Consider the following 24580-nt stretch of genomic DNA (forward strand, 5'->3'; position numbering starts at 1 on the left):
AGCATTTATGGAAATGAATAAACCAGACAGTCTTGGCCGGAAACATCAGCTGTTTATTCATTTCCATTGATCCTGCCCTCCTGAGTTCCTCCAGCATTTTGTGCATGTTGCAGATGTCAAGTAGACTTGAATGTCGGATGATAAATTGCAGCCAGCCACCTTGCCGGGCAAAGGCCTAGGACATTTGGGTGACTGTCACAATGGAAGGATCAGCGATTTCAGGAGGATGTCAGAGGAATCCATTTTATCCCTCGACCTGATGTACACTGATTGGGAATCACTCTGAGAGTGATCAATAAGGAGGTGTATGATTGATTTTTGCCCATCCTTTTCTAAGGGTCTAGAGACATTTTCTGGTGTTCCAAATGGTAAGCTAACTCAAGTGAGAATAAAGTCACTGATGTATTGATCAGTTGTACATCAGGCAGTGTGCATTGAACTGAGTAAGTGCAAATAAATCATTCAAAGCCTAATTAGTTTCCATTGATATATTATCCTCTGTTCTCTGATTCTGCATGTAGTCATGAGGTCTCAGTGTTGTGTTCCTTATGCGTAATCTATTGGTAATTTAGATGAAACTTCCCCTAATAATGGTTATAGTCTGTCATTTTTTCCATTTTACTAGAAGTACATCAGGCTATGGAAAAAATGTTCAAATGAAATAAACAAGTTAAAAATAAGAACTTAAATAATTGGAAATAATTAGTGGAGAGCTATGTGGGGGAATGGAAGCACTAGATTAATCTTGGAGGAGGTTAAATGGTTTACGCAATGTTGTGGGCTATAGCACCTGTACTGTACTGTTCAAGTGATTTGTAGAAAAAGATTACTCGTTCTTGGCTTTCAACACCAATGCCTGCAGATAGATCATCTGGGTGAATGTATAGGTGGATTCTGTGTTGAATCTTACTTGGTTTAGAATCTCAGAGCAGACTCTGCAACATATGTGCTGATAAATCCCAGGAAATTTAGATTCCATGAAAAGTGGAGAGAAACCAGGAAATTGGCAGTGAACCTTAAGCAGAAAGATCAGAAGCCCCAAATTCACCCACAATTTGTGGTTTTTAACAAAAACTATCAATGATCCTTATTAAGTTTACTGAAATGGAAATTTAATATGATATATGTGCAGTATCTGAAATACATCTTATGGAAATGTTTGTTTGATGATGAACTTCAATTTAAAATAAATTACAAAAGAAAAGAAGAAAGAGACCATCAATTCATTTTTTCCACACCATCAACAAAACATCATCTTGGACAGGGTTAGGTGTTTTTAATGATCTGTCAACTGTAGGCGAATCCTGTAACCCAATATCCAAGAACAAGCATGATCATCGATTGACAGCTGAGTTTATTTTTCAGTCTCTCAGTGAGGAAGTCAGTGGTCCAGTTGCAAATGAAGTCACAGAGACCCAGGTTTTGGAGCTTAGCTGAGGCATAGTAGGCAAACTGGTTGGATGGAAGGCTGTTAAGATAGCAAATGTGACACAAGCAGCAGAAGTGGATGTTTTGGAGGGCTGGCAGATTTAAAGTGGTGGCTAGGTATAATTCATCTGGTTTAGATATTATAATACCAACTGCAGTGAGAAGTAAGGTTCGAAGTTGGAGGTGAGACCAGAGTCTTCCTTTGATGTGAGGCTTGGAGCACTGCAAATGTATCCGTACTGAAAATTGAATTGCAATACAGCTTGTCATGGGAGGTTTGTGGAGAAAGATTTCAAAAGAGTTAACAGTTAGGCTAGTATGATCTAATAAATAAGAGCCAGTACCAATTTGTTAAGGGCAAATTGTTGGGCCTGGCTGAGTTTTTTTTAATGCATTGCACTGATAGTATAAGGGAGTTTTTATGAGTGTTTGATCACGCGCCACATAATCTTCTTGAAAGAGAAAGTAGGAAGTGTGGATACAAAAATAGCTACGATCTTTGATTGAAGGCATACAGTGGAGATTCCAGTGCTCTTTTTGATGCACATTCATAAGTCATAGATGATGGAGGTGCACTGAGCACTGATAAAATCTACTGATTAAAATGGTAGGCCACAGCCAGCACAATTAAAGCAACAGGTAAAGTTGGTACATTTGTCTTTCCACACGGACTGGATGGTAGAATGTGATCCCACTGCCAGTGTTGTATTGGGTCATTCCCTCTCTCCATATTGCCCACCCTTCTACACTCCCAAACTCAATGGAGTGGAAATGTTCATTCCAGTGGAGGTGACCAGCATAAAGAAAAGGAGAAAAAAAAAGTAAACTTTTTTGTTTTTATCTATTTTAATATTTTCTGTGATTTCTTAGTGTATTCTGGAGACAGTTTAGTCTGGTAACTGAACGTCTCTCAGAGAAACCTCATCTTGGGCATCAAGTGGGCAAAGACTGCCTACGCACAGTCCTCAATGTATGTGGCTGAGCATCAAGCGCACTGTTCACCACACAAAAAGCAGCGTTGACTGTTCCAGTGATCGTCGCATCCCTGATGCTCTTTTCTTTAAAAAAACCCACAATTTTTATGCACAATGCCAGTCAGGAAAGCTATCTACCTCTCAGGTGAGCAGCCAGTGTTTGTAACAGCAGCAGATATGAGAAGGACGCTGGGCCTTCTCACGCAAGGCAGCCGGGCCAGACGACATCCCAGGCTGAGTGCACACCAGCTCTCTGGTGTCTTCACAGACATCTTCAACACTTCACTCATCCAGCCTGCTGCCCCCACAAGTTTCAAATCAGCCAACATCATCCCTGTACCACAGAACTGTACACAATCAGAATGAAACAACTACCGCCCTTTGACATTGACACCAATCATCATGAAGTGCCTTGAATAGCTAGTAATGGTTCATATCAAAAACATATCACGTCTGTCATGCATAACACGGAAACAGTACTGCAGAGGACAGGAAAGCTCTACAACAGGTCGTCAAAACTGCCTGACACATCACCAGCCTACCCACTATCAAGGCCATTGTACATAAAGATGTCGGATAAAGGCCAGCAACATCATGAAGGATCCCACCCACCCTGCTTATGGACTGTTTGTCCCACTCCCTCAGGGAAGAGGCTGTGTAGCATCAGCAGCACCAGACGCAAAAACAGTTACTTTTCCCCAAGCAGGAAGGTTAATCAACACCTCCACCCACTAACACACCCCTCCACAACCCCCATCATTTCATCACTCCTTTATCATTTCCTGTCAGTCACCTAATGTACAGAGACTGCTGTGCCTAGGTTGACTTTATGGACATATAATCTAACTTGTGTGTTTACTGTGTTTTTATTATTGTTTTCTTTTTTTTTTGTGCTACATCGAATCCAGAGTAACAATTATTTTGTTTCTCCTTTACACTTGGATACTGGAAATGACATTAACCAATCCCGAATCTCATAAAATTTTATTGACTGTGATTGTGTACTGCTAACTTATTGTTTCTGAAGATTGAATGCTTTTTAAAAACCATTACAGGGCTTAGGGCTTTGGCGTTGCTTGGGGCCTGCTCATCAGTGAGGCCTTGTGGCTGCAGTGGCTCTGAGAGGACACTGGAATGGAGAGTCCCTTTCCCTTCTAGTTTTGTCATAGCAGCATGCATAGAGTTCTGGCCTGCTTCTGCGCATGTTACTTGCTATCCACGAGCCCTGGTAGAGGTGGGTGGGGTGGAAAGGGAGTGAAATATCTGTGGAATCCAGATCTGTTTTGCATACTAATGAATTTTATAATCTGCGTCCTAGTGCCATCTGTATTATGTTTGAATGGCCAGAGCTACAAAGTCCCCAGTCCCGACATTTGGATTTCTGGCGAATCTCCATAGCTGGCACGAGGGTGTTTATTGTAGGTGTTAGAACTCTGACTGTGGTGTCCTATGTTTCAGGAGTTTGTCGTAATCTATAAACCCCATTTCCAGAAAAGTTTGGATATTTTCCAAAATGCAATAAAAACAAAAATCTGTGATATGTTAATTCACATGAACCTTTATTTAACTGACAAAAGTACAAAGAAAAGATTTTCAATAGTTTTACTGACCAACTTAATTGTATTTTGTAAATATACACAAATTTAGAATTTGATGGCTGCAACACACTCAACAAAAGTTGGGACAGAGTTACAATAAGATTGAAAAGTGCACAGAATATTCAAGTAGCACCGGTTTGGAAGACTCCACATTAAGCAGGCTAATTGGTAGCAGGTGAGGTATCATGACTGGGTATAAAAGTAGCGTCCATCAAAAGCTCAGTCTTCGCAAGCAGGGATGGGTCATGGCTCACTCCTTTGTGCCAAAATTCGTGAGAGAATTGTTAGTCAGTTCAAAAGGAACATTTCTCAATGCAAGATTGCAGAGAATTTAGGTCTTTAAACATCTACAGTACATAATATTGTGAAAAGATTCGGAGAATTCAGAGACATCTCAGTGGTAAAGGGCAAGGTGGGAAACAACTGTTGAATGCGCGTGATCTTCGAGCCCTCAGGTGGCACTGCCTAAGAAACCGTCATGCTACTGTGACGATTATAGCCACCTGGGCTCGGGAGTACTTCGGAAAACCATTGTCACTCAACACAGTCTGTCGCTGCATCCAGAAATGCAACTTGAAACTGTATTACGCAAGGAGGAAGCCATACATCAACTCTATGCAGAAATGCCGGCGAGTTCTCTGGGCCCGAGCTCATCTCAGATGGACCGAAAGACTGTGGAACAGTGTGCTGTGGTCAGATGAGTCCACATTTCAGCTAGTTTTCGGAAAAAATGGGCGTCGAGTTCTCCGTGCCAAAGATGAAAACGACCATCCAGATTGTTATCAGCGAAAGGTGCAAAAGCCAGCATCTGTGATGGTATGAGGGTGCATCAGTGCCCACAGCATGGGTGAGTTGCCTGTATGTGAAGGTACCATTGACTCTGAGGCATATATTAGGATTTTAGAGAGACATATGTTGCTATCAAGGCAACGTCTCTTCCCGAGACGTCCATGGTTATTTCAGCAGGACAACGCCAGACCACATTCTGCATGGGCTACAACAGCGTGGCTTTGTAGACACAGAGTGTGTGTGCTTGACTGGCCTGTTGCCAGTCCAGATCTATCTCCTATTGAAAATGTATGGCGCATCATGAAGAGGAGAATCAGACAACGGAGACCACGGACTGTTGAGCAGCTGAAGTCTTATATCATAGTCATAGTCATACTTTATTGAGCCCAGGGGAAATTGGTTTTCGTTACAGTTGCACCATAAATAATAAATAGTAATAAAACCATAACTAGTTAAATAGTAATATGTAAATTATGCCAGTAAATTATGAAATAAGTCCAGGACCAGCCTATTGGCTCAGGGTGTCTGACCCTCCAAGGGAGGAGTTGTAAAGTTTGATGGCCACAGGCAGGAATGACTTCTATGACGCTCTGTGTTGCATCTCGGTGGAATGAGTCTCTGGCTGAACGTACTCCTGTGCCCACCCAGTACATTATGTAGTGGATGGGAGACATTGTCTAAGATGGCATGCAACTTGGACAGCATCCTCTTTTAAGACACTACCGTGAGAGAGTCCAGTTCCATCCCCACAACATCACTGGCCTTCCGAATGAGTTTGTTGATTCTGTTGGTGTCTGCTACCCTCAGCCTGCTGCCCCAGCACACAATAGCAAACATGATAGCACTGGCTACCACAGACTCATAGATTATCCTCAGCATCGTCCGGCAGATGTTAAAGGACCTCAGGCTCCTCAGGAAATAGAGACAGCTCTGACCCTTCTTGTAGACAACCTCAGTGTTCTTTGACCAGTCCAGTTTATTCTCAATTCATATCCCCAAGTATTTGTAATTATTCACCATGTCCACACTGACCCCCTGGATGGAAACAGGGGTCACCGGTACCTTAGCTCTCCTCAGGTCTACTACCAGCTTCTTAGTCTTTTTCACGTTAAGCTGCAGATAATTCTGCTCACACCATGTGACAAGGTTTCCTACTGTAGCCCTGTACTCAGCCTCATCTCCTTTGCTGATGCATCCAACTATGGCAGAGTCATCCGAAAACTTCTGAAGATGACAAGACTCTATGCAGTATTTGAAGTCCGAGGTGTAAATGATGAAGAGAAAGGGAGACAAGACAGTCCCTTGTGGAACCCCAGTGCTGCTGATCAGTCTGTCGGACACACAGTATTGCAAGCGCACGTACTGTGTTCTGTCAGTCAGGTAATCAAGAATCAAGCAAGAATGGACAAAATTTCCAATTGTAAATCTACTACGATTAGTATCCTCAGTTCCAAAACGATTAAAAAGTGTTATTAAAAGGAAAGGTGATGTAACACAATAGTAAACATGCCTCTGACCCAACTTTTGTTGAGTGTGTTGCAGCCATCAAATTCTAAATTTGTGTATGTTTACAAAATACAATTAAGTTGGTCAGTAAAACTATTGAAAATCTTTTCTTTGTACTTTTGTCAGTTAAATAAAGGTTCACGTGAATTAACATATCACAGAATTTTGTTTTTATTGCATTTTGGAAAATATCCCAACTTTTCTGGAAATGGGGTTTGTATATCAAATCCAACTTCTGCTGACCATTATGCCCCATCTTTGGGACTGTAAATCAGAATTGTGGGGAGCCTATGGGAAAGGTTTGTAGGCTAGAGTTGATGGATGGCACTGTGGGAAAAGCTGATGTAGGGTTATTTTCTGTGGAACACAGAAGTTTGAGAAGAGCTTTGATGAAGGTACAATTTTGGATCATGAGCCACTTTGGAGTTCCTGAAATACTGGGGCTAGCAGGCAAAGGTACAATGATCAGAGTACAGATAAAGCTGTGCAGCTTTTTTTTCCCACAATATAGTTGGGATTTGTTATACTATTCTATGATGTTAATTTTGTTTTTGTTAAAAAATATCCCTGAAAAATTATCCTATTAATTTTCAGCAGTGCAGTCACATGCACATTCTCTTGAGCACTCTACCCTTCCATGTTTGGCTTACTGCATAAAATTATGATTTTGCATTTAATGTGCCAGCAGAGTACACTTAGAGTTACTCTGGATTGTGCTGCTAGATTTTGCATGGTTTGTTGAACCATATTGTGTGTTCTTACGCATTTAAATCAGTGTAAGTCCCATTCATATCCTCGATCACTGAAACTGATTTCTGTTTAAGGCAAGCGTTACATTTTTGATTGTTCCCGTTGCATAACATTTGTTTTGTACTGGTTAGAGCTCCCGTAGTATTTGTTCAGGGTTTTGCAATGCAAAGTCTTGACGCGGTCCCACGATCCTACAGAGTTACAAGGATTGGAATCGCTCCCAGAATTGTCCAACATTAGCCAGTAATGTTTGGTGGAGTCCACTGAATAAAGGCCAAATGTTTTCCCAAGCAACCTTTGACAGAATTTAACAGGGGACATACAAAGTACTATCTGCTGACTGATTCAATGCATTTTACTGATATCCACCTTCTGGTTTTGAAATTACTGTATGCTGGAAAGTGAGTGAATCTGCGACGATAGGGTCCAAGCCTTCAAGAGTTGAGTGCACAAACACCTATCATCTCTGGGAGGGAAGTCACATGCTTCTTCATAAGCTATCATGAAGGGGACCAGGATGGCAATGCTTAGTTGTTGGTAGGTAGGATTAATACCTGACTTTCAAGAGCACTTGTGAGTTATGTCCCGGCTGGACTTAGTCTTTAAACTGCTGGAGAACAGTGTGGAAAGAACAGGTGCTGTTTTCTCCCGGTAGGGATTAGTTTTTAGTTCCAAGTGCTCCTGCCACATTTTGTCACCCTGCAACCTTATCCTTCAATCTCTTTGAATTATGGGGGGACAGCATGCTTATAAATGTCTCTCTCCAGCAGACTTCATCATGACTACAGTATTTCTACTATTTTTTAATGTTTCTTAATTGTACATATGATTTTTTTTTTGTGTTCTATTGCTGAGCAGCAGTGAACCATCTGATTGGCCTACCAGAGTTCTCTTTGGGAACTAGTTGACTTGATCAACATTTCTGATCTGGCTCTTGTTTACGATTGCACTTAATGAAAAAAAGAATTCCCAAGCAGAAGGTTCTATTTTCTAATTGGAAAGTTTGATCTGGAATTCTAAGAATATTGAGCAGCATTTAGTTGGACTGCCTGCTGTATCTCTAAATAAATAAGTTACACAGATCAAACTGTCTATCTGAGACATCCGGTTTTAATTTGAGTAATTTAGCTTTGTTGTCTGCTGACAGTTTAATTGAGGTGTTGCAGGGTTGTAATATATGATGATGTGATAAATACTTTTCTCAGATGCTCTTGATGTATGGAAGAGGAGGTGAAAGTGCCCACTCCCTCTTGGGAATTTCATGTCATAGCTTACAGGATATAGAAATATCCCAAAGGAGCAGAGCTCTGCTCCTTGTCAGTCATTCTTTATAAATTATACTTTTGGTCTAGGTGAGAACTTTGTGTCACACATAGTTGGAACATGAAGCGGATTACAGCAAATTGGTCACACTTTATATACTCTGTACAATTCTCAGCCGATTTTGTGCCGAGACAATATGGTATTTTGAACATCTTTACCTGGACCCTTTTGTTTACTGTGAATGATGTCATCTTAAAGAGCAGTTCATGGTCTACATTTTACTTGGGTTAATTGTTCAATCACTACAAGATTAAAAGTGAAGTAATCTTGGTTTATCTCTTCAGAGAAATTATCATGTTCCCTTCTCCTCCCACCCCCCAAATTATGATGCTAGCTGTTTGTTGGATGTAGTTGGTGTTTTTTTTTTCCTTCGCCGGTAATTGGAAATTTAAAAAAGTGTCTACAAATGTTCAAAATCTGAATTGAAGTCAGAAAATGTTAGAAATACAGCAGCTGTGCAAAGATAAACAGAGGTAAAGTTTCAGATCAAAGACAAGACAAATTTAATTTTTTTAATGTGGTGTAAACTTCAATGGGGTCATTTTCAGCCAGCATACTTATTTATTTATTGAGATATAGTGTGGAATAGGTTTTTCCAGACTTTCGATCCCCGCTGCCTAGCAATCCTTCGATTTAATCCTAACCTGATCACGAGACAATTTATAATGACCAATTAACCTACCAACCAATATTCCTTTGGACTGTGGGAGGAAACTGGAGCACCTGGAGCAAACATACATGGTCACGGGGTAAACTTCCAAACTCCTTACAGACTGTGGCAGGAATTGTACCCAGGTCACTGGTACTGTAAAGCTTTGTGCTAATTACTAGGCTACTTGCGCATCTGAGACCGTTTCAAAGCATAAAGCCAAGTTCCAATCTTCAGCTGCCATGGGGAGTCTCTGAGCCAATAATTCTTCACTATTCACACTGGTCTTTGGCTGTCCAGTGAAGTCAGTCAGTTTTTTTTTTAAAAACTGTCCAGTCCATTCCTGACCACTTGCCCTACTTTTTTTTTGCCATCCTTGGCTGATTGTTGAGTGGTGTTTGTAAGGATACTAAACTGCTAATTACGTAGCCAAAACCTCCTATATTACTGTTTCTGATCTCATGTAACCATTTGTGCTTACTGCTTGTGTGATTTGATTTTTATTTCTGTAGGTTAATTTTTTTTCAAAAACAAATCACCCACCCTTTCTGTTAACAAGGAGGACTTTAAGGGAGTCCTTCTGTTTTTGAAGCTTAGAACTTGCCAAATCTTTGTGTTAGAACTGGTAGTTGTGTTTCCTCAGATATGCATTTCTGCGCCTCAAACTATCTTGTTTTTGCGACCATTTTATTATTAAGAAATAGCAATTCATGTCGATTATTTCTAGGATCTATTAATACATAATAATTTATTTTAAACTAAGTTATAGTGCAGAGGAAAATTCTTAATAGTTTCCATGCTGTTCTTTTATTGGGCTTAATTTTGCCTCGCCAGCTGTTCAGTTTAAGTAGTTTAACTGCATAGCTATAATAGTATTTCCTCTCCGTCTGTGAATAGACATGTATTTTCCAACAGTTGTGTGCCTGTCTGCCTTCTAACGTTTTAAAAAACGTTTCAGCAATTAGTAAGAAAAAAACTGCAGTCCAGTTGATAATATCTTTTTAAGCTATCCCGGGCTCCAAGCATGGTGAATACAAGAGGGAGTGGACACTGAAGGACTTTGGGATGTGTTTATTTGATGGCCATTTGAAAGCTCCCACCCACAAGTATGTCAACATGTTGGAATGACTACTTCAATCCAGAATGTAATCTTGTGGCACTGCGTGAACAATAGAATTGCTCTCCTGCTGCAATTTTTTTTCCATAACGAATCTCAGTGTAATGTATAAAGGGTCATTAGACTGGGGGAGGCTGGCAATGAGTTAGAGGGCCAGGCGTGATTACATGTTTGCGAGAGTGTGTCTGCTCCTCGATCATTTAAGCCCTTGGAAAAGTTTGCTCTGTTAACAGACTTTCAGTCCTCTTTATTCTCCTGCATGCTTCCAAATCGTAAGCCAAACAAAATCATTGGAGGGAGAGGGAATCTAAATGGATTGGAGGAGCAAGAATCTGAGAAATGATTAAAAATAGCAGTGCAAGTTAAAGCAAACCAAACGCTCGTTTTTATTACTTCAGGGATGCTGAACTTGGCTCAAGCCTTGATTAGACGCTCCTCAAGTACTGTGTACAGTTTGACCACCTTGTTTATAAAAGTGTAGAGGCACTGGAGGGGGAACACAAGTGATTTGTAAGGATGACACAGAACTGAGAGAGTCTCAGGACAGGATGAGCAGACTGGGTGTTTATCGTCAAATGAGAAGGGTAAGGTGCCATTGGTGGAAGTATTTAACATTGTACAAGATTTTAACTTGGTAGGAAGTTCTTTTTCCCCTCAGAGGCCAAACAAGTAAGGTCATCGCCAAGAAATGAAGTAGGAAATTCAGGGGAAGAAAAACTGTTTCTAACAGAATGTGGAATTTGCTACCACATGGACTGAGTCAAATCCCCTGGATATATGTAATTAAGAGGTTAGGCAAGTATGAAGGGAAGAGAAAAATAAAATATTATAGTACCTGGATTAGAGAGGATGAAGTTCAGTAGAGCGAGCCAGAAGAGCGAATTTTAGGTAACTGACAAATAAGTTGGGTGTAAGAAGAGCTGTAAGTCTTTCAAATTAAATGTGTATTCCACTGTTAGTGGAAGCAAATTCAACAGTAGCTTTCAAAATAGAATTGGGTAGATAGTTAAGGTGAACCATGAGCGAGAGCTTGGGACTCCTTGGAAAGGAGCTAATCATTGGGACAAATGGCCTCCAAGTTTTAGTGATTTCCTCTGTAGATTCCTGAACGTTCTATTCTAACATTGCAATGCATATCAAAGTGAGCTGGAATTGTTTTAACTAATTTTTTACAAGGGCAGTTCAGCAAATTTTGAGCAGAGCATTTTACCTTTGGAATCTGGATTATCCTCTGGATATAAAAATGCAAACACGAGGAAATCTGCAGATGCTGCAAGTTCAAGCAACACACACAAAAAATTGCTGGTGAACACAGCAGGCCAGGCAGCATCTATAGGAAGAGGTACAGTCGATGTTTTGGGCAGAGACTCTTCGTCAGGACTAACTGGAAGAAGAGATAGTAAGAGATTTGAAAGTGGGAGGGGGAGGGTGTCTGGATATACTTGGTTATCATTTTCTTCATATTGTTCACAAGTGATGCTACTGATTAATGACGATCGATTTAGCGTTACCGTTTTTTTTGCTCCCAGAAGGAAATGAAGTTATTTTAGGTTAGTAGATCCATGTGACTCAGCATTTCATTCAGATATGGAACAGTTGAATCTAGATATGAAGGAAAAGCTGGATTGGTGTCCTTTGTTTCTCTGTTATTTGCATCAATTTATTGTATGGTTTTGTATTTGTGTAAATACTTAAACTGATTTTAAAAATGGTAACTTTCCACTATGACAATTAGTAGTTAATAATAAACATTTTACAAAAAATAATTGACACGTAATCTAATTGTTTAAGCTTTTAACAAACATCACAATCGTATGTCAATTAAATCACATTGGATATGCATTTCTGTCATTCATTCTTTTACGGATCTTCTGTTTTTTGTGGGCGTCTGTAAAGACAAGTATCTCAGGTTGTATACTGTATACATTCTCTGATAAACGGAACCATTTGAAAAGTTGGTCCTAACCACACCTGTGCCAAGCATCAGTACCACTTATTACTGAAGTGCCAGTGATGCAAAAATGCATTTAATTGCAGAAAATTAGCTGTTGCTGTACTTTTAGCTGTGATAATTGACATGAACTATTTTATTGCAAAATGTCGTGAGTGAAGATGAATTGATATGACTAACGACTGTTTGAGCAGTGGCCAATCAGGGATTGGAAGCATGACAAGACGTAGCTCACTCGGGTTCACCGATTGAGTACAAGGCATTGACTCACGGCAGTTTGGTGTTTTGACTAGCCACCGGTCAGTAGCTGGGATTAATTGGCAAGAACAATTTAAAATAAGACAGGGGCAAGCAAAACGGACATTATTGGAGCAGCCTTTGTTGGAGTAGGCAGTGTTAGAGTTAGGGATTTTGAGGATTTAGCTCTTCGAGGTTACAGCAACGAGAGGTTTGGGTGAGAAAAGACGAGAAAGCTATAGGTAGATCTTTTCTCCCCCAGTTAATTTATTGTTTTTCTTCAAAGATTCAATTTAATGTCAGACAAGTGTATACAATATACATGCTGAAATGCTTTTTCTTCATGAAGTATCCACGAAAACGGAGAAGTGCCCCAAAGAATGAACGACAGTTAAACGTGAGAACCCCAAAGTGCCTCCCCCCCGTGTGTAAGTAGCAGCAAAGCAACGATACCCCCCTCCCCCAGCAAAAGAAGTGCACCCGCTACCGAGCACAAGCATTAGCTAAGTGATAGCAAAGACACAGACCTTGCAGTTACCCCAAAGACTATCGCATTTCATCCAGCATTCGACAAACCACAGGTTCTCCCTCTCCCTAATAAGGGAGAGGGAGGGTGTCCCCCATTTTCACAGCGAGCGGGAGACATAACAACAACCTATTGGTTCACAATGTTTAAAAAGTCCGCTTCATCGCTTTTTAACGAGCTCTGTGCCCGAAGATCGCAAAGATCTTGGGTCTTCGGGCCCACAGCAAAAGATTTTCTGGCCTTCCTGACAACACATGAGTCTCCTGCCATGACACCGACCCTCGATCTGTCCATCTCCAGAGCCCCAGGCTTCCAAAAACGAGGCCTCCTTTTAGGCCGAACCCTTGGCGTGCCGAGCAACGCCGGTTCTGAAACCCCAAGAACAGGTCCCATTCCCACAAAGAACCCAAGTCTGTGTGTAACTCAGGTCAGGGTCTTCAAAAGAACCCTGTAAGGGAAAAATAAAGGTATTAAAGATGGAAATGGAGCTGCTTCCGAAGATGCAAGCAAAAGAGTCGCTGGTTAGCACTATCTTAACTCCACCTCCAACCCTTTATATCCTTCTTTATATTTACACACTTGGAACAGTAAAGATGCTGGGCAGGGTAGTTGAATGCACCTCTTGCGGGATGTGGGAAAGCAGGGAGACCTCCAGTGACCCTGGTGGCTACACCTGTGAGAAGTGTATACAACTGCAGCTTCTAACAATCGACATTAAAGAGTTGGAGCTGGAACTGGATGAACTTCAGGTCATTTAGGAGGCTGAGGGGTGATAGATAGGAGCTATAGAGAGGTAGTTACACCCAAGGTGCAGGACACAGGAAACTGGGTGACAGTCAGGAAGGGCAAAGGGGTTAAACAGTTAGTTTAGTGTGCCCCAGTAGCCATCCCCCTCAACACCTTCGATACTGTTGGGGAGGATGATCGGGCAGAGGAAGGTCACAGTGGTCAGGTCCCTGGGACCCTGGCTCTGTAACTCAGGATGGAAGGGGGGAGAAGAGGGGAACTGTGATGACGGGAGATTCATTAGTTAGGGAAACAGGAAGGAGATTCTGTGGACCAGGACAAGATTCCCCAATGGTATGTTGCCAGGGTCCGGGACTGCCATTTTTAAGTAGGGGTTGTGGTCCATGTTGGTACCAATGACACAGGTAGGAAGAGTGATGAGGTTCTACAAAGTAAGTTCAGGGAGTTAGGTGCTAAGTTAAAGGACGGACCTCTAGGATTGTGATTTCTGGATTGCTATCTGTATCAGGTGCTAGTGAAGCCAGATGTAGGAAGGTTATATAATTTATGAAGTGGTTAAGGCGTTGGTGTGGGAGGGAGGGGAGAGATTTTTGGATCTTTGGGCTCCTTTCTAGGGAAAGTTGGACCTGTACAAAATAGACGGTTTGCACCTGAACTGGAGGGGGACTAATATCATAGCGGGAAGCTTTGTCAGTGATGCACAGGGGGATGCGGGCGGGTGTGCTAAACTAGAGTTGTCGAGGGATGGGAACCAGAGTTCAGAACAGATGGTGGGCAGGTTGTGGAAACAGATGTTTTTAAAACCTCCAACAAAGTCAGGAATCAGAAAGTTGAGCACGGTGTGACGAATGTCCTGAGCTGTGAATGATTCTATGAAAGAAGTGTCATAGGAAAGGCAGAGGAGCTCAGGGCATTTATCAACATATGGAACTATGACATTGCAGCTATTACTGAGATGTGGTTGCGACAGGGGCAGGACTGGCAGCTCAATATTCCATGGTTGTGCTGTTTTAGTCATGACAGAGTGGGAGGAATTAAAGGAGAAGGGGTTGCATTACTAGTCAGGGAAAATGTCACATCAGTGCTCAGTCAGAACAGATTGGGGAGCTTGTCATTATGGGTGGGACAGAGAAATAAGAAAGGTATGACCACATTAATAGGGCTATATTACAGAGTACCCAACTGTCCGAGGGATTTAAAGGAACAACATATGATTGGTATAGTTAATGATTTTAACTTTTCCACATGTTGACTCAGACACCCATACTGTAAGAGTTCTAGATGGGACAGAGTTTGTCAAATATGTTTGGGAAAGTTTCCTTACTCAGTGCATGGAGTCCCAACAAAGAAGTGTAAGGGAACACTTTGCAGTTAGTGATCATAATGCAATTAGTTTCAAAGTTAGTATGGAAAAAGATAGGTCTGATCCGTAGCTTGAGATTCTACAGTAAATTGGAAAAGGCCAATTTTGACAGTATTAGAAAGGATCCATCAAGTGTGGATTGGGGCAGGCCGTTTTCTGGCAAAAGTGCACTTGGTAAGTGGGAGGCCTTCAAAAGTGAAATTTTGAGAGTACAAAATTTGCATGTACCTGCCAGAATAAAAAGTAAAGATAACAGGTTTATGGAACCATGGTTTTCAAGAGATATTGAGGCTCTGGTTAAGAAAAAAAAAAGGAGGTGCACAGAAGATCTAGACAGGAACGAATGAGGTACTTATGGAGTATAAGAAATGCAAGAGAATAGAAAGAAATCAGGAGGGCTAAAAGAAGGCATGAGGTTGCTTAGCAGACAAGGTGAAGGACAATCCAAAGGGATTCTACAGATATGTTAAGTGCAAAAGTATTGCAAGGGTCAAAATTGGTCCTCTAGAAGATCATAATGGTACTCCATGTTTGGAGCCAAAAGGGAGATCTTAAATAGATTTTTTGCATCGATTTTTTTACTCAGACGAACAGAGTTGATAGAAGTGAGGCAAAACAGCATCGACTTCATGGACCCTAAACAGAGGAGGAGGTCTTTGCTGTCTTGAGGCAAATTAGGGTGGATAAGTCCCCAGAGCATGGTCCCCCTGACCTTGCAGGAGGTAAGTGTTGAAGTTCCAGGGGTCCTAGCGGAGATATTTCAATCATCCTTAGCGTCAGGTGAGATACTGGAGGATTTGAAGATATCTAATGTTGTTCCACTGTTTAAGAAAGGCTCTAAAAATAAACCAGGAATTTATAGGCGGATGAGCCTGATATCATTAGTGGGTAAGTTACTGACATGTATCTAAGGGATTGGGTATATAAGTATTTGGGGAAATACAGATTGGTTAAGGACTGTCAACATGGGTTCATGCATGGTAAGTTGTGTCTAACCAGTCTAGTAGTTTTTTTTTTGAGGAGATTACCAGGAAGGTTGAGGAAGGCAAGGCAATGGATGTTGTCTACGTGGACTTTAGCGAGGCATTTGACAAGGTACTGCATGGGAGGTTGGTCAAGAAGGTTCAGTTGTTTGGCATTCAAGGTGAGGTTGTATATGGATTAGACATTGGCTATGTGGGAGAGCCAAGAGTGTGGTAGTAGATAGTTGCTTTTCTGACTGGCAGCCTGATGCTAGTGGAGTGTCGCAGGGTTCGGTGCTGGGTTGATTGTTGCTTGCCATCTATATCAATGATTGGAATGATAATGTTGTTAACTGGATCAGCAAATTTGCAGATGACACCAAGAATTGGGGTGTAGTGCACAGCAAGGAAGACCATCAGAAACTACCAGATCAGTGGGATCTGGACCAGCTGAAGACTGGCAGATGGAATTTAATACAGACAAGTGCAAGGGGTTGCACTTCAGTAGGACCAACCAGGGTAGGTCTTACACAGTGAATGGTAGGGCACCGTGGAGTGCGGTAGAACAAAGGGATCTGAGAATACAGGTCCATAATTCATTGAAAGTGGTGTTACAGGTAGATAGGGTTGTAAAGAAAGCTTTTGGCACAATGGCCTTCATAAGTCAGAGTATTGAGTACAGGAAGTGGAATGTTATGTGAAGTTGTATTAAATACTGGTGGGTTCTAATTTGAAATATTGTGTGCAGTTTTGATCACATACCTATAGAAAAGATGTAAACAAGGTTGAAAGAGTACAGAGAAAAATCACAAGGATGTTGTCAGGACTGGAGGACCTGAGTTGCAAGGGAAGATTGAATAGGTTTGGACTTTCTTCCTCGGAAGGTAGAAGATTGAGGCGAAATTTGACAGAGGTATACAAAATTGAGGATTATAGATAGGGTTAATGCAAGCGGGCTTTTTCCACTGAGATTGGGTGGGACTATGAGAGGTCATGGGTTAAGAGTAAAAGGTGAAATGTTTAAGGGGCACATGAGGGGAAACCTCTTCACACAGGGTTGTGAGAGTGTAGAATGAGCTGCTAGCACAAGTGATACATGCAAGCTCGATTTCAATATGCAAGAGAAGTTTAGATAGTTGCATGGATGGTAGTGGTATGAAGGTCTATGGTCTAGGTACAGATCAATGGGACTAGGCAGTTTAAATGGTTTGAATGGACTAGATGGGCTGAAGGGAGCGTTTCTGTACTGTACTTTTCTATGACTCTGACTCAAATGATGTAAAGCACTTATTTCATTTTTGTGTAATGGTCTGTCAAATTCTAATGGAGAACGTGTGGCCCTTTATAAAAGATTATATATGCACCTCTGTGTTGTGGTTTGATAGCCAAACGTACTTGTATTAAAGCTAACATGGGCGTATTGAACATGAAGACATAAAGCAGGCAAAGTCATTATGCTTATTTTAAAATCTGCCTGGTACTGGAGTTCATTGCACTTGCTGGAATATTGAGTGTGTTACATAATGAGTAGTGGATGAGTTTCTAGTTGGTTTGTCTTCAGGATTTTTACCCTGGGTCGAGTTGAGGGCCTTTTTCTGAAATGCTTTTATTTAATTTCATGTTTGCTCTTTATTTTTTTTTAACTTGATGCAGATTGTAGACCCACTGGCCAGAGGAAGAGCTTTTCGGATGCCAGATGAAAATGACGGCTACAGTGTTCCCCATACTCCAATCACGCCTGGTGCTGCATCCCTGTGCTCCTTCACCAGCTCTCGCTCTGGATACAACCGTATTCCCAAACGAAGAAAGAGGGAATCTGTGGCAAAGATGAGTTTCAGGGCAGCAGCAGCCCTGGTAAAGGTAGGTGAAGGGTAGGATTTGAATCATAGTTATTCTTCACAATCAAGTGTTTTGGTCCAGTGAAGTTTGTATCGTACTGTATAAGTTGACATTCTGGAATATATTTTAAAGTGTTCAACTGCTGAGTAGTCACGGTTTGAAATGGAGCAATATCCTACTTCTAATCAAATAGTACTGACAGCAATATTCAGGTATGATTACTATTGTTGGCACATTTGATTTTATTGGAAACAATAACTTTTGTTACGTCAGTTCTGTTGTCTCTGCACAAAAGGAGCAGATATAGAAGTTGTCATGTGACAGGTAGTATCCCACTCTGATACATTGAAAAACTATTGATGGCTTACATCAACAAATCACTAGTACTACCAGAGGAAACAACACACTGGACCACTGTTACACTAACATCAAGAATGCCTACTGTGCTATTCCGTGCCCTCACTTCGGAAAGTCTGATCACCTGGCTGTACTTCTACTCCCTGAGTATAGGCAGAGACTGAAGACCACAGCACCAGTAGTGAGGACCAAGCAGGTATGGACAAGGGAAGCACATGAGTGCTTTGAATTGGTGGACTGGACGGTATTCAGCAATTCATCTTTGAATCTGGATGCATATGCTGCAGTTGTTACTGACTTCATTAAAACATGTGTGGGTGAGTGTGTGCCTACGAAAACTTGCTGTACATTCCCAGATCAAAAGCCATGGATGAACCAGGAGATTCATCTTCTGCTAAGAGCTAGATCTGTGGCATTTAAGTTGGTTGACCCAGTCCTGACTTGCAGAGGGCTATTTCAAGAGCGAAGAAATAATTTGAGCAAGGTTGGAGGCGACATCGGATGCGTGTAAACTATGGCAGGGTTTGCAGGATGTTACTTCCTACAAAGTGAAACCCAATAGCATGAACGGCTGCGATGTTTCACTACCAGATGAACTCAATGCCTTCTATACCCGCTTTGAAAGGAAGAATATAACTACAGCTGTGAAGCTTCCTGCTGCACCAGTGCAGGGTGATGTCAGGCTCTTTTTCAGAAGAGTGAACCCTCACAAGGCAGCAGGCCCTGATGGAGTACTTGGTAAGGCTCTGAAAACTTGTGCTGACCAACTAGCAGGTGTATTCTAGGATATTTTCAGCCTCTCACTTCTACGGTTGAAAGTTCCCACCTGCTTCAAAAAGGCAACAGTTATACTAGTGCCTGAGAAGAATAGTGTGAGCAGCTTTAATGACTATCGCCCAGTAGCACTCACACCTACAGTGATGAAGTGCTTTGAGAGGTTGGTCATGTCTAGAATCAACCCTTGCCTCACCAATGTCCTAACTGGAAGACTACAATCTGTGTAGATTGGTGATAATATCTCCTCCTCACTGGCGATCAACACTGGAGCACCTCAAAGGTGTGTGCTTAACCCACTGCTCTATACTCTCTCTGTACCTATGACTGTGTGCTAGGTATAGTTCAAATGCCATCTCTAAATTTGCTGAGATGAGAATGGTACAGGAGTGAGATACCAGCTGGTTGAATGGTGCCACAGCAACAACCTGGCACTCAACGTCAGTAAGACGAAAGAGCTGATTGTGGACTTCAGGAAAGGTTAGACGTGGGAGCATGAACCAATTCTCATAAAGGGATCAGAAGTGGCGAGATTAAACAATTTCAATTCCTGTGTGTCAAGATCTTTGAGGATCTAACCTGGTCCTAACATATCAATGCAGCTATAAAGAAGGCAAGACAGTGGCTATATTTCAATTGAAGTTTGAAGAGATTTGGTTTGTCACCTGAACACTCAAAAACTTTGATGGATGTATTGTGCAGAGCATTCAAACAGGCTGCATAGCTGTTTTGTATCGGGGAGGTGTGGGGGGGGGGGGGTTGCTATTGCACAGGACCAAAAGAAGCTGCAAAAAGTTGTAAGATTAGTCAGCTCTATCTTGGGTACTTGCCTCCATAGTATCCAAGACATCTACAAGGAGTAGTGCCTCAGAAAAGTGGCATCCATCATTAAGAACCCCCATCCACCCAGGGCATGCCCTCTTCTCATTATTACTGTCAGGAAGGAGATACAGAAGCCTGAAGGCACACACACTCGGCAATTCAGGGATACCTTCTTCCCCTCTGCCATACGTTTCCTAAATTGACATTGAACCCATGAACACCTACCTTTTTTAAAGAATATGTATTACTTCTGTTTTTGCACTATTTTTAATCAATTCAAAATACATATACTTACTGGAATTGATTTACTTATTTTTTTGCTATATTATCATGTATTGTACTGCTGCTAAGTTAACAAATTTCACGACACATGTCGGTGGTAATAAACCTGATTCTGAAATGAATATCATACAAATACAAAGTCACTTAGATTGAAAAGGGATAGAGCAAAGTAGTGCTGGTGGTTTAAGGAGTCTTGAGACCAATATAAACAATAAAAACGTATCTACTGGCACATTTGAGTTTTATTAGGTGAGATACACAAGGTCAGTAGATGTACATTGCCTGAGTTGGCCCAAGCCTGGAGTACTGGGAGTACATATTTCTGTATGCATCAGAAATACTGTAATGCTTCGAGAAGGGGAACCTTATTGTCAAAAGCTCAAATTATTTAAAGATGAACACTAAACGCTGGACTCCCAGTGATGTACAAGACTTACAAATGGATTTACTTACAGAGATCTTACTCACACTTGTACCAGATGTGTGGCCAGCACACTAGTGTGTGTTATCAAATACCACAGGTTCAGACAGACAGAAGGGATGTCTCTTATCTGTTGAGTTGTCACGTTATCACACAGCAGACACTTCAACGGCTTTTTCAACTCGGTCTTTTAAAAGCTCTTCAGCATTTTCTTTACCTTTTTTAATTTGGTGTCCATTTCTTTCCCCAATTTAAGTGTGGTTTTCAATGTGCAGAGTGCATTTTAAATTCAATTCATTATCCATTTGCACTCACATCCATCATCATGAAGTATTTTGAGAGGTTCGTCATGAGGCACATCAAGACCCTTCTGCCCCCTCACTGGACCCCCTGCAGTTCGCGTACCGTCCCAACCGTTCAACAGACGACACCACTGCCATCACCCTCCACCTGGCCCTAACCCACCTGGACAAAAAAGACACGTACGTTCGAATGCTGTTCATAGACTTCAGTTCAGCATTCAACACAATCATCCCCAGAAACTGATTGGAAAGCTGAGCCTACTGGGCCTGAACACCTCCCTCTGCAACTGGATCCTAGACTTCCCGACTGGGAGACCTCAGTCAGTCCGGATTGGAAGCAGCATCTCCAACAGCATCACACTGAGCACAGGGGCCCCCCAGGGCTGTGTGGTCAGTCCACTGCTGTTCACTCTGCTGACCCACAACTGTGCTGCAACACACAGCTCAAACCACATCATCAAGTTCGCCAATGAGACGACCGTGGTGGGTCTCATCTGCAAGAACGATGAGTCAGCATACAGAGAGGAGGTGTAGCGGCTAACGGACTGGTGCAGGGCCAACAACCTGTCTCTGAATGTGAACAAAACAAGAGATGGTTGTTGACTTCAGGAGGAACATGGAACGACCACTCTCCGCTGAACATCGATGACTCCTCCGTAGAAATCGTTAAGAGCACCAAATTTCTTGGTGTTCACCTGGTGGAGAATCTCACCTGGTCCCTCAACACCAGCTCCATAGCAAAGAACGTCCAGCAGCATCTCTACTTTCTGCAAAGGCTGAGAAAAGTCCATCTCCCACCCCCCATCCTCACCACATTCGACAGAGGTTGTATTCAGAGCATCCTGAGCAGCTGCATCACTGCCTGGTTCAGAAATTGCACCATCTCAGATTGCAAGACCCTGCAGCGGATAGTGAGGTCAGCTGAGAAGATCATCGGGGTCTCTCTTCCCGCCATTACAGACAATTACACCACACGCTGCATCCGCAAAGCAAACAGCATTATGAAGGACCCACGCACCCCTCAAACAAACCGTTCTCCCTCCTGCCATCTGGCAAAAGGCACCGAAGCATTCGGACTCTCACGACCAGACTATGTAACAGTTTCTTTCCCCAAGCTATAAGACTCCTCTATACCCAGAGCCTGGACTGACACCAACCTACTGTCCTCTACTGTGCATATTGTCTTGTTTATTATTTATTGTAATGCCTGCACTGTTTTGTGCACTTTATGCAGTCCTGGGTAGGTCTGTAGTCTAGTGTAGTTTTATGTAGTTCAATGTAGTTTTTGTATTGTTCCATGTAGCACCATAGTCCTGAAAAAAGTTGTCTCGTTTTTACTGTGTACTGTACCAGCCGTTATAGTCGAAATGGCAATAAAAAGTGACTTGACTTGTCTTGACCTTGAATAATAACATTAAAAAGAGAAGCAGGTAATGAACGAATGGAGGAACTCAGCAGCTGTTCACCTTCACTGATGCTGCACTGCTTGCTAAATTCCTCCAGCAGTTTGTTTTTCTCCCAGAACTACTATATCTGTATTCTGTAAACACTAGAGATTCTGCAGATGCTGGAAATCCAGAGCAATACACACAAAATGCTGGAGAAGCTCAACAAGTCGGGTAACATCTATGAACAGGAATAAAGAGTCAACATTTTGGGTCGAGACCCTTCATCAAGACTGGAAGGGAGTACAACTGGAAGGTGATAGGTGAAACCAGATGTGAGGGGGAAGGGAGTTGTGTGGGTGGGGTTGAAGCAAGAAGCTGGGAGGGGATAGGTGGAAAAGGTAAAGTGCTGAAGAAGTGGGAATTTGATGGTGGATCATGGGAGAAAGGAAAGAGGAGGGGCACCAGAGAGAGATGATAGGCTGGTGAGGAGTAGAGAAGGGGTAAGAAGGGAGCCAGAATGGCAGACATCCCACCTCTCCCGGAACTTCCGGGAGTCTCCTGCATATTAATAGTGGCTCCCTGATGCCCACAAATTATATACAATATCACAGAAATCAATTTTTTTGAGAGCGACCACGAGAGAGAGAGAGCGCGCGAGTGAGAGCGCACCATGGCAGAGTGTTCCAAAAAAATATATAAAACGTACGTCACCCCAGACTACACTAAAGTATACCCCTGCCTAATAGGGGTCAAAAATAATGACAGTGTTGCTCGCTGCACTGTTTGCGACAGTGACTTTTCTATCGCCCATGGTGGGTTAAGACTGTAAAAGACTTGTTGAGGTGAGTTTAACAGGTGTCATTTGTTCATTAGCATAGCTATCATTAATTAATCTAGCTGGCTAGCTGCTAAGGAGCTACTCTATTGCAGACATCCCACCCCTCCCGGAAGTCTCCCACAAATTGATGGTGCTACCTCCCTGAGATGAGTTTTTGCAGGGTGGGATGTCTGGAATGGGGAATGGAAAAAGAAAGAAGATAGGGGGGAGAAATTACCATAAGTTAGAGAAATCAATATGCATGCCATCGGGTTAGAGGTAACCTAGATAGAATATAAGGCATTCTCTTCTGTCTCTGTTGAAAAGAGAAATGTGTGCATGGACACATTATGCATTTTCCTTTGTTATTTTGCCATTTTATGTTGTGTTTCTATCCTTTCTTTCCTGAGATTTTCACTGTGCATCAGTACCAGAGCCAGGTATACTCACTCCTTGTGCACAGATTAAGATGTATGACATTAGGTGGCATGTTCATACCTTGTTATTCCAGCCCTGTAACTAAACCCAGTTCACACAAAAAAACTGCTGCACAGTGTTGTCTTTATATAACATCCTGTGACTCAAATTTACCTGCAATTTGAACAGGATTGAGATCAAAGAACACCGGTGTCGCAGTGTGATATCCAGACAAGTCTGTTCTTGGTATAATAGATTCAAACATTATAGATTTCTGGTGAATTGCATGCTAGTCTTTAATATATACAAGTCAATTAAAAACAAACTTGCTATGCGTGAATGCTTAGAAACTGGATCTTGTGATCTCTATATTTTGCATGTTGTGTGATCCATATAGGATCTTAAAAGGATGAAATGTGGGGTTTCTGTGGGTTGGGCAAACTCTCTGACTCTGCTCCCGGTCCCTGTGTGAATAATACTTGCACGCTACTTGATCTGCACTGCTCAAGGGCTCCTCCACTGCCACCTATAGGGCATGCCTGTGCTTGACAAGGGGGACCTGACTGAACAGTACTCAGGCTGGCATTAATAAACCATCTCGGAGCTGGTATAGTAAGTGTTAACTTAGTTGGCCTTCAAATCATCCTCATAACCCTGCGCCCCTGTTGGAACCCAATCTGCATCCATTGACCATCTTTACAGCCTGTGCATCCCATATCACCCAACACTTCCTACAAAGCCTACCAACCATTATCATTCCAAAACTCCAGTGATCCATTCACCTGAGTTATATTTCTCCTCTTTCTTCCCCACATCCCCCAATCCTAACCCAAGTCCTAGCACTTTGAACAAAGGCCTCCCATATCTGCCTGCACATTAAGAAAAGGTTTTCAGCACAGAACAGATGTGTGGCCTCCTGAATATCAGAGAACAAAGCAGATATAGAACATGTTGGATCGATTGGGCATCTGTGGAAAGAGAAACAATTTCAGGTCAAAGATCTTCACCAGGAGCTGAAAACGTTGGAAATGCTCTGTAACAATGAAGAGTTTATAATATGAAACCTGAACTCCAGTCAAATAAAGCAATGGATATTGACCCATTGGCTAATGTCATTTTGAAACGCTGATCTCTTTCTTGGTGGTAATCTTGAAAGGATTGATTTCTTTTCCTAGCTACTGAGGGTCAGACTTAATATTACTGCCAAAAACCTGTGCTGATCAACTGGCTGGAGTGTTCAC

General features: G+C 42.0%; 1 protein-coding gene across 9 annotated transcripts in view; it reads left to right on the top strand.

Annotated features, from left to right (window-relative positions):
- rhbdf1a (rhomboid 5 homolog 1a (Drosophila)) overlaps positions 1-24580 on the top strand; it is a 383683-nt gene that overhangs the window by 307334 nt on the left and 51769 nt on the right. For all 9 annotated transcript variants that reach the window (XM_072268572.1, XM_072268574.1, XM_072268575.1 and 6 more), the window contains one exon: positions 17574-17780. In XM_072268572.1, coding sequence (XP_072124673.1) covers positions 17574-17780 — 207 coding nt within the window. The remainder of the gene's footprint in view (positions 1-17573; positions 17781-24580) is intronic.

Source organism: Mobula birostris, chromosome 9 (assembly GCF_030028105.1).
Source record: "Mobula birostris isolate sMobBir1 chromosome 9, sMobBir1.hap1, whole genome shotgun sequence".
Taxonomy (NCBI): Eukaryota; Metazoa; Chordata; class Chondrichthyes; order Myliobatiformes; family Myliobatidae; genus Mobula; species Mobula birostris.